The 10,806-nt window shown below is 45.6% G+C and overlaps 1 protein-coding gene across 1 annotated transcript in view; it reads left to right on the forward strand.

The window, feature by feature from the left end:
- Positions 1-309: 309 nt before the first annotated feature.
- Positions 310-10,806, forward strand: part of greb1 (growth regulating estrogen receptor binding 1) — a 21,750-nt gene continuing 11,253 nt past the window's right edge. The window contains exons 1-14 of the mRNA XM_071921979.2: positions 310-473; positions 923-1,041; positions 1,329-1,505; positions 1,925-2,107; positions 4,171-4,287; positions 4,471-4,605; positions 6,173-6,331; positions 6,544-6,666; positions 8,028-8,213; positions 8,731-8,867; positions 9,141-9,417; positions 9,906-10,034; positions 10,201-10,437; positions 10,626-10,806. The exon at positions 10,626-10,806 is cut by the window's right edge and continues 17 nt beyond it. Coding sequence (XP_071778080.1) covers positions 310-473; positions 923-1,041; positions 1,329-1,505; positions 1,925-2,107; positions 4,171-4,287; positions 4,471-4,605; positions 6,173-6,331; positions 6,544-6,666; positions 8,028-8,213; positions 8,731-8,867; positions 9,141-9,417; positions 9,906-10,034; positions 10,201-10,437; positions 10,626-10,806 — 2,324 coding nt within the window. The remainder of the gene's footprint in view (positions 474-922; positions 1,042-1,328; positions 1,506-1,924; positions 2,108-4,170; positions 4,288-4,470; positions 4,606-6,172; positions 6,332-6,543; positions 6,667-8,027; positions 8,214-8,730; positions 8,868-9,140; positions 9,418-9,905; positions 10,035-10,200; positions 10,438-10,625) is intronic.

Below are 10,806 nucleotides of genomic sequence, written 5' to 3' on the forward strand. Positions count from 1 at the left end.
TTGGGAAATTCTTCAGTACTGACACAAGAAATCTACTTCTGTCAGCTTAATATCCAATAGCAAAACTGGTAAATTTCTACTTTGAATGCATGGAATTGGCAAAGCGTAGAGTATGAGTTGGGTACATTCTCATTTACCACTCCTGGACACCCAGAAAACAGTGATCTGATTTCATCTGTGAATACCAACAAAAAGTTGTTTTTGTCAGCTTGCAAATAACTTTTGAGTGTCCAAGACAAGCAGTGCAAGTCTAAACATTCAATGCCAAAAGGTCTGAACACAAGGCTACTGTGTTTTTGCAGGACGCCAATGGGGAACTCGTATGCGGGCCAGCTGCGGACCACGCGCTTTGAGGAGGTTCTGCATAACTCCATTGAAGCTTCGCTGAGGTCGAACACTGTGGTGCCTCGACCCGTCTTCTCACAGCTGTACCTGGAGACAGAGCAGGCGACGGCTCACAACGGTGGGTTGGATGTACCTACAGACGGACACAGACACACACACACACACACACACACACACAAAGAAAGCTATTCTCAGGGTTGACTTGCTTTCCTGCATGGGATTCCGACCAGTGGGCAGCTTGAGGGAGGAATCATGGGTTCAGCAATAGAGATTAATATTTTCCTGAAAATGTATCCCATTTTAATCCCAGGAGCCTAGCCTCTATGTTCCAGGTTCGTCCAAAGACTGCTGTTAAGATAATTAACTTCAATAGCAGAGCAACAAAACAAAATGGCCACATTTCTCTCCATATCAGTCAAATTATACAAACATGCATGCACTCCTCTCTCCACCTCCCCCTCCTCCTGATCGCTCTTCCTCTCTATCATGCTGTATGCTTGTATCTGGCTGTCTTTCTCATTTGGCAACTGTATGTGTGTGTGTGTGTGTGTGTGTGTGTGGGTGTTTGTGTGCATGTGTCACCAACAGGTCGTGCAGAGAATGATGAGGAGGAGGATGAAGATGGCTCGGAGTCTAACAGTCCCCCAGTACCCTACCAGATGAAGCCCCCGCCTGAGGGATGCTGCACCACAGATGGTATGCACACACACACACACACACACACACACAAACACACTTCGTTCACAAAGGAACACACCCACACACAGAAAGAGGAGTTGGGGACATTGAAGAAGCCAGATGAACTCATACTCATCTGGTCCAAGCAACATCCAGACTTTTTATTTATGCTACAGATCTTCATAAGAAGAGTAATCCAAAAGTTAAACGAAAGCACTTTTCTGCTTACAATATCAGGGAAGTAATCAGTAACAGATTATTTTGTGATAATAACCGTCCTGTCCCTGTCCTGCCCTCCCCTCCAGGCTTCTGTCAGGCGGGCAGGGACCTGCGTCTGTCCTCCCTGCCGTCGGACCCCCTGGATGTGCCGCCTGGGTTCCTGTTGGTGGGGGTCAAGTCGCCCTCCCTCCCTGACACCCTGCTGGTGTGTGCCGTGGACCGCCGCTTCCTGCCGGACGAACGGGGTCGCAACGCACTGCTGGGTGAGACAGGAGACACGCACAGAAAAATGTTGTCCCTGTTGGGTGAAAACTTTGTATGTCCAAAACTTTTCAGGATCTAAGAAAAACAGCCTTGTTGACAATGCATTTTGACGTTATCCAGTGGGTTTTGAAAGAGTTTCATAAGGCCAAGAGGTTGGAGAACCCATAGAGAACTAATTTCTCTACCCAACCAGGTAGAAGTGAACAAAAAGCAGTCTCCCCGCATTTAGCCCTTAACTGCTCCGACTCCAGCAGACTTGCTTAATGGCCTACAGTAGAAGACTGCGGGTGTATTAGACAGCTTTTAGGCATGAATGTGTGTGAATGCGTAGCATTCACAGCACTTACAACCCTAATGTGTTGTGATCTAATGTGTTTTTCTGTGTGTGTGTGTGTGTGTGCGCGCGTGCTCATTCCAGGCTTCTCGGGGAACTGTATGGGCTGTGGAGAGAAGGGCTTCCGCTATTTCACAGAGTTCTCCAACCACATTAACCTGAAGCTCAGCACCCAGCCCAAGAAACAGAAGCACTTGAAGTACCATCTGTACCGAAACAACCAGGGCGTCCTGGTCAAAGGAGCTCCCATCTGCTGGAGAGGACACGGTAAGAGAGGGAGACCGAGGCCAAGACAGATACAGTAAGAGGAAACTGTACTCGGCAAACGAAGTGATTGTGATTCTGATTTTAATCCACCACAAACACTCGTTGGATGCAGCAAAATTAGACCTGCAAATTTTCCCAAAAGGTTTTTTTGGTTATTTGTTGTGGTGTCAGGTTGCAGTGAGTACAATAAACATCAGGGCTGTCCTTCAATTCAGTCAGTTTCAGTCCTTTAGACTCTGTAGGGGGAAAATGCTGTGATATGTTTTTTTTAAAGCCCCATAGATTGCTTTTTTAAAATTATAGATATGGATGCTAATTTGTCTTGCTTGTTTTTTTTTAATTAATATTATTTTAGATATGAATACTTATTTATCTTATTTTTGTCACCCCAAATATCTATAATTTATACTTTATTATGAATATTGAATTATTGACTTATTTCATGCTTCAGTAATTATGGTTATGAATAATTCATTGGCCTGGATCCCAGGGCAAGTAAAATATCTAATTTTGGCTCCATGCTGATGAAGTTGTAAAACCTGGCCTGCACCAGCATCAATGGGGAATCTGTGAGTTCACTGGTCTGACCAGCTGGGCAGGTAGCGAAAGCCTTGAGGGCAGAGGTCAAAGGTGAGAGTTTCGAGCGTGCACACAGGTCACGGCCCAGGGGGCAACCCATCGAATTATAATGGAGTGAAAGGACGCCTCCTGGTGCATCATGGTAACCCTGTAGATATTGTATCCACTCTGTACATCTATCCTAATCCCGAGCTTAATTCTCCTCTCCTGTAACTCCGGAGGGCAGGAGTCAAAGTTCAGAGTTTAGTGGGCACCGAGAGGTCGGGGCCCGGGGCCCGGGGCTTATCCCTGGAGTTATAATGGATAGAAAGAACGCCTCCTGGCGTATCATGGTAATCTCATTAGATGCTCTATCCCAAAGCTTTTAGAAGTTGCAGTATTGAGGAGTATGGAACTATTTAAGTGCCCACTGATTCAGTTTTTACTTCCTGGAAATAAATTCTGTTTCTTTGTAATATTGGCCAAAACTCTGCTGACAGGCCACAGCTGTATTTGTTACCAGCAGCATTAGCTTAATGAATATTCTATCAGGAGCTGCTGGGAGCTGTTGGGGCCGCGATGCTTTTAGCGGCAGAAATCTCTCTAGCTGCCTCTGGTTAGTTGCACTTGTGCCTGTCACTGGTGAGTCACTGGTGTGACTCCAGATCCATCTATTGACTGTAGTATGGCATACAGTCTACCTTAAATTCCCTCCATAGCCCCTTTCACACATGAAACCCATAAAACCCATTTAATTTTTAATTTTTGCTGTAAAGGTAGCAGTTTCTGTCACACAAGACATGCCTTTCCGCTCTTTTAATGTAATGCTGCCATTTACACAATACTGGCAATACAGTTAAATTCCACTGTTGTAATTTCCCAGGAAATTACGTTTAATCGCCGGAGTCACTGCAGTTTGAAAACATGGCGGGCTAATCTCTCTGTCTGCATTTTCGTCAAAAAAGTAAAGCTCCAGCCCGTTGTATAGTGGTTTGTATTTCTCTGCTACAGTTGGACAACAGAGCGTCCTAACATTGTGCTGCTTGTGCCGTTAATGTTACGGCATCGTTCACACCTACGGTCGATACGGAACTTTACTAGTAAGGTTACAACGTCTTGAGCAGTGAAACTGATTTACTGGCATTTCGACACCATTTACGGAACAGGCTGCATGTGTGAAAGGGCTCATACCAGTCATTCCCTTTCCCTTCTTTCCCTCCTCTGCTGGAGGTCCTTCTGAGCTCCTTTTTACGACTCAAGTCCTGTTTGTTATTATTTGGTGCCGCAGACCTGTCCTGGTATTGAAATGCTCAGCTGCTAATTGCTGGTAACAGTTTCCACAATGAGTTTTTTTCACTGAAAACAATAGCACCGTGAAGACTCGCCTATGTCTCACGTTGCTCAGTTGCTCACATTCTTCCAAAACTGCCATTTAGATCAACAAACATTCCAACTGTGTCTCACTGTGTATATTTTGTGTGTGTGTGTGTGTGTGTGTGTTTCAGATGGCAGAGTGAGACAGATGGGGTCCAGCCTCTCAGAAGGGCATGTGACATCAGATGAACAGTCGCCCAACCTGCCATTGACCGCTCACCCTGCACATACACCTGGCAGCTACACAGGTAACACACACACACCACATGCACACACACAGATGCAGACACACAAGGTGGATATCAAATCAAAGAATGCCAAGTTGATGCTTGGGTTTTGTGGGTTTTGCGTAATCACACGCAATGTGTCATGTAATGTAGAAGTTAATGTAACTCATTCATTCATTTTCCTCCTGTGTCTGTCTGCAGCAGGCTCCCATGTGGACCCCATAGGTCCGCCTCACATGGCTGATGTCCCCCCATCGCTGACAAACGGCAGCCATGCTGTTCCCCCCGTCACCCAGCCCCCCTTAAATCACTCAGGACCTGGGAGACCCTCTGCTCTAGGTATGTGCACACCGGAGAGTCTTCAGCTTTAGGAAGCATTAAAAGTACATGCAGAAGTAGTAGAAAAAGAGCCACTTCAGCTCCTTGTTGCGCTCACTCTGTCTGGTCCAACTTACTTTACACATACTGGTCATACACTTCATTTTAATGACAGTTGATGTATTTTTAAAAATCTTTTTTAACCCAAGGAAGGATTTAGGATTTTGCCCTTTTTTCACATTTATATAATAAATCTGTTTAACTAAAAAAAAATAAAAACAGGAAAATATGCCCAACAGAAACAACCTCCTCTCACATCCATCCCCATGTACACACACACACACACACACACACACACATGCCATCAGAGAGACAGTGAGAGGAGGAATCTGTGTGTGTGTGTGTGTGTGTGTGTGTGTTGTCATTAACCCCCCTCCCCCTGGTGTCTTCACACTCTTTCTGAAAGGGAGAGCTCCTACCAATATCACTCTAACAGCCTCCCCAGGAGCCGAGTGCAGTTTGTGTGTGTGTGTGTGTGTGTGTGTGTGTTTTAACACCCCTCTATACAGGAGCCAGTCGGCTGCATTGTGTGTTGGGGGGGCGTCCTTTGTTTTCCCTGCTTTCATTTGCCAACACTTGGGGCACTAAAACTTCTCCCTCCCACCTTCCCCTTCTTTCTCTCGCTGCCTTTCTCTCTCCCTCCCTCTCCCTCAGTCTATCACCTCTATAAAAAGGGGTTGTAAAATTCCCTCTCTCTCCCTCTCTTCCCTTTTCTCTCTGCCCCTCTCTCCTTTCTGTCTGCAGCTGAGTGAAAGGCTTCCTTCCTGTCTACAGTATGTTGTATTTTTCATGGCCTCTTTAACAAGTGGGCCTTTTGTGTGTCACTGCATTTCAACAGAAAGTTGAGAGGAAGAGGAAGAGACAGGTTAATGTATGACTAAAATACTACCGCTTTCCATTACTGTATCGACAGAAGTCCATCCTAAAACAGAATTATCTTCCTGTGATTAGTGGGTTATTTGGTCAAGGGTAACCAGGGGCATGTGAATAATAATAATAAGAAGAAGAATGAGATGAAGAAAAATCTGTTTATTACTTAAAGTTTTACAGGACTGAAAAATGTTATAATGGGTTTCAGCGCTAGTTGCTACATGCCTGTCAGCCATGAGTGTCTTGGCAGCTGAAAATATAACAATGAACATTAAATCAAATCCCCAGTAACAGCTACTACAACTTAACAACTAACGTGACTGCTAACGTACACTTAGCACAACAAAGTCCAAAAAACAACATGCAAAACCTAAATCAAGCAATCTAATGTTGCAAAATGGCGGCACTTACCTCATCAGTAAATGAGGGAACTTGAAATGACTCTTCTACTAGCAAGGGAAACGCTTCCACAAGCAATTTAAATTGTAGAGAAATGTGAAATGGAAAAGGCAATCTTCTGATGTGGATGCTGGCCGACACAGGGGCACATTCAGAAAATCGAACTTGCTGTGAACATTTTCCATCTGTCTGACATTTTCCAACTCCTATTAAGACATTTTGAAATGTGTGTAAAAACGTCTTGTTTTCTGTCCTGCAGGGCCCCATGCGAATGCTGGACCCCCTAAAAAGAGACACAAGGGCTGGTCCCCTGAGTCTTCTGCTTCTGCTGTGCCTGAGAACACTGTGAAGACACCACCATCTTCATCAGCTTCATCAACATTATCATCCTCTGCCATGCCAAATGGAGCCAGATTAGGTAAAAAGAAGAGAGAGGAGGGATATATAATATATATATATATATATATACATATAGAGAGAGAGAGAGAAATGAGGATTGGAGAGAGAAACAGATGAGCGAGAAAGATGTGTAGGTGGATTATTATTATATAAATGATAAATGTCCCAGCAAGACAATTCATGCTGCTTGCTGCAGTGTAAATGTATTGCCATGTGTTCTCACCCGTCCAGAAGCTGCAGCCCCAGTGAGTGTGTCCCAGGGGTCCTTAACCCCACTGTCTCCCCCTGGGCTGTCCGTAACAGTGCCTGATCAGCTGCTGCACACCTGCAGACTACAACCTGTCATCTTCAAAGGTCAGACTGTGGCTCTATGTGTGTGTGTGTGTGTGTGTGTGTGTGTGTGTGTGTGTGCACGCGCAAGTGTTGCTCAGAATGCTGGTAGGTTAGACTCACTAACCAGCCCCAGTCATTATTTACTAGCTGTTGGCTGGAGACTGGTGATAATTTGCCACCTGACTGTCTGTCAGTGCTGGAGTTAGTTCCCAAGCAGGAGCAGGTGAGGTCTGTGGGAACCAGCCAACAGATGGCTGTGTCAGCTCCCTTCTCCTCCTCACAGGTCAAAGGTCAACCGACACCCAAGGCTGTTTCTCAGCCTTTCTGCCCTCGTGCTCCACCCCTCCATCCCTTTCACCCCTCTACCTGTATCACCTGTCGACCGCCAAACATGACCATTCAACCTCCCTCCCCATGTTTTATCAATCTACGCCCTTCCTATGTCTAGTCTGTCTCCTTACCTCCTCCTCTCCTCTCCTTTTATCCACTTCTTTACTTATCCACCTGTATCACCTATCTGGCCCTCCACCTCACCTCCCACCCTCCTCTCCTGTCTCTAATATTACCTATGTACCTGTAACACTGCTTTCCACCTTTTACCGAACCCCCTCTCACATATTCCTCTTCTCTCCACCTGTCAATCCACCTGTATCGCCCCTATTCCCCTCCACCCTTCTATGTTTAGTACCTATCTTTTGCAAATGTGCATAGAAACTGTAAAACACTTGAACTAACAAAAGAGAGTGCTTCAAAGAGGGGTTTCAACTGTCATAGCAGCAACCGAGGACATAACTAATTCTTCCATCCCTTTCTGCTCTCCACACCTCCCCTTTTTCATCTCTCCCTTCCACTGTCTTTTCTCCTCCTCCCCCTCCTCCTGTCTACCCTCCTCCTTTTCTACCCTCCACATCCCTCGACCTCTCCCTCTTCTTCTCCACCCACCCCATATCTCCTCATTTCCCTCCACTTCCCCCTCCCTTTGTACCCTCCACCCTCGAATCTCCCATTGCACACACTCACCTGTATCATCTATCCCTTTCTTTCTTGGGGATAGATCACGCTGCATTTTCCCGCCACCCGATCCTGTACAACAGCTGGTGTGTGTGTCTGTGTTTGTTGTGTGTGTGTGTGTGGGGGGGTGTGTGTCTCCATGCGTGCATATGTGTGTTTTCATGACTGTCTGTCTGTGATTTCATCGGTCCATTTGCTGCTGTAACAGATATTTTGCATCAAATTTTTTTTTACATTTAAGAATGACTCTTTCTGCAAAATAGATTATGCAAGTATTCATCCATTCTTCCACTTATCCATTTATTCTCATCCGTCTATTCATCCATCCTATCTGTCGATTGGTTCTGCAATCTCGCCTCTCTTCCACCCAGGCCACGGCCCTCTACCCCAGTTGACTGGCAACGTGAGTGAAGTGCTGGTCAGTTCTCTGCTCCAGAGTTGCTACCTCAGCTCCCAGACGCTGCCCAGAGTCTACCAGCACTACGGACCTTCACCCATCCAGCCTTTGTCCACCGAGATGCAGATTCTGCTCACCGTCTACTACCTGGTTCAACTAGGTCAGTTTAAAACCCATAGTCCAGAATCTGGGTGTAATCCTAAAATATTTAAATTAAAATGGTTAATCACAATCGCAATGGCCTCACAGTTCACCCATTCGTGGCTTTGCATAAGTGTCATTACATTGAATTGACATTTTTTTATTCTCAGATTTATTGACTAAGCTCTTGAATTAATAACTTTAAAATGTATTTGGCACAACAGACCTGAGATCTGAAAGTTACTATATGCAGTCTGTTTATCTGCTTTTTGTGGCATATCTTGAATTCTCCATCATACGCTGTCTCCTCTACTGGCTTAGTGTAGAAATCTATAGACTAAATGGTAGGTCACACTGGACAGTTTTAACAGTGATTCTAAGCCAGACTGGACTATTCCAATTATCCTGTAGTGTGAACAGGCTCTGGTGCCAGCTCTGGCCCTTTACCAACACCACATGACAAATGTTACATGTTATATTATGTCTTATTGGTAATTATTTCTTATACTGGGTCATGTCTCATCTGCGTCCCCAAGGCCCGGACCAGGTGCCTCTGATTGAGGACTTGGAGCAGATATTCATGAGGTCCTGGAGGGAGTCCCACCTCAGTGAGATCAGACAGTACCAGCAGCCCCAGACACCCACTGCCCCTGGGAGGCACTATGGCATAGAGGTGAGACAACAATTAATTGTTATATATGAAATTAATTATCTTTGGAAGAAAGAAAGCAACCAAGCAGAAAAAAATTTAGGCATTTAGCTGAGCTTCAGATCCAGAGCATCTTATAACGAGTGCAACAGTCAAATAAGCTTCAAGTCCTAGATACCAACATTACATGACATTACAGAAAGAAACTGCAATGTACTGAAAATGCTATGATATTTGTAAATTAATAATAAATAAATGAATTAATTAAATACTCTTCCTCTTTTCTCCTATCCCCAGACGCCCTCCACCCTGCCCGGACTCCCCCAGCATCTCTCCCTGCCTCCCCAGAGCCAGCAGCCCCTGACCCCCAGCCAGCTCCCCTGGCTTGCCCAGCTGGCTGCCTCCTCCTGCGGGGAGGGAGTGGTGGTGCTGGGGGAGCAGCTTGGATCTCTGGCTCAAGGCCTCAGCCAAACCTTTAGCAGGCTCATGGAGGGACGGCTGGCCAACACCAGCTACGTGGTCGTCATTGTCACCGCACCGGGACAGGAAACACAGTCCTGCGTGGTAGTCACAGGTGGGTGGGGATGGCGATTGGTGGGATGTGTTTTTGTGTGTCTGTGTACACTACCAGTCAAAAGTTTGGACACATGCATTGTTCTTTATTTTTACTATTTTCCACATTTTAGAATAATAGTAAAGACATCAAAACTATGAAATAACAAATGGAATTATGCAGCGACCAAAAAAGTGTTAAACAAATGAAAACTATCTTCTATTTTAGATTCTTTAAAGTAGCCTCCCTTTGCCTTGATGGAAAGGCAAAGGCTTTGGAAAGAAATTCATACATAGGCATCAACTTCACTATTTATATTTGTCTGATAAACAAATTCAATCAGGTGTGTCCAATGTTTTGACTGATAGTGTATATGCGTTTGTGTGCGTGTGTGTGTCTTAAAATTGTCCTGATCGTGCTCTGACAATGTAAATGTCAAGACATAAAAAACATATTTTAATTGAGTGTGTGCGTACATGCTTGTGTGTGTGTGTGTGTGTGTGTTGCAGGTAAACACCAGTGCCGTGCCCTGGCAGAGAGTATGTATTCCCCCAGCGAGGGTCTGAGAGAAATCAACCACCAGCTCTCCTCCGGCCTCGCCCAGGAACTCACCCAGTACTGCAATTCCCTCGGACCAGGTGTGTGTCTGCCTTTTCATTTGTGTGTCTTATGATGTGTGTAGGTGTAGAGTGTGCACGTGTTTTTTTGTATGTGTTCGTTTGTATGCACATGTGTGAGCATGTGCACGTATTAGTGTGTTTGACAATGGCAGAACAACATGCTGTGCGCCTTTCTGTTCCTCAGATGGCGATGTGGATTCCCTGCTGGATAGCACCACTATGGACAGCAGCCAGCCGTCTCCCTTATCTAGCAGTCAGGAATCAGCTGAAGAGAGGAGTCCCAAAAACACACACAGTCCCAAAGACACACACAGTCCAAAGGATTCGCACACACACTGTTCAAAAGACTCACCCAGCCCGAAAAACGGATGCACGCCCAGCCCCAAAGACAGAGCCCCAAGTCCCAAGGATACCTGTTCAGGTGAGACACACACACATTTGTTTCAGTTGTTTTCAATGGTTTGGTCGCAGCAGACTTGAGTCTCCTCCAAACCATGTGCCTCACGTTTTGGATATATAATAATAATGTTTAGAAATGTCTTTAATCGGCTAAGCTGCTATGTGTGTGTGTGTGTGTGTGTGTGTGTGTGTGTGTGTGTGTGTCTGTAGAATACCGTGTAGAGTGGCGTGAGGTGCGTCCCATCCAGCTGGCAGTAGCCAGGAAGCTGCTGTCCCATGTGTGTGCCATAGCAGACTCCAGCACTCAGAACCTGGACCTGGGCTCCTTCGACAGGGTCAGCTTCCTCATCCTGGTCCCGCCCTCCGAGGTCACATTTCAGCAGACTGTTCT

The sequence above is a fragment of the Centroberyx gerrardi genome, chromosome 1, assembly GCF_048128805.1.
Source record: "Centroberyx gerrardi isolate f3 chromosome 1, fCenGer3.hap1.cur.20231027, whole genome shotgun sequence".
NCBI classification, from domain to species: Eukaryota; Metazoa; Chordata; class Actinopteri; order Beryciformes; family Berycidae; genus Centroberyx; species Centroberyx gerrardi.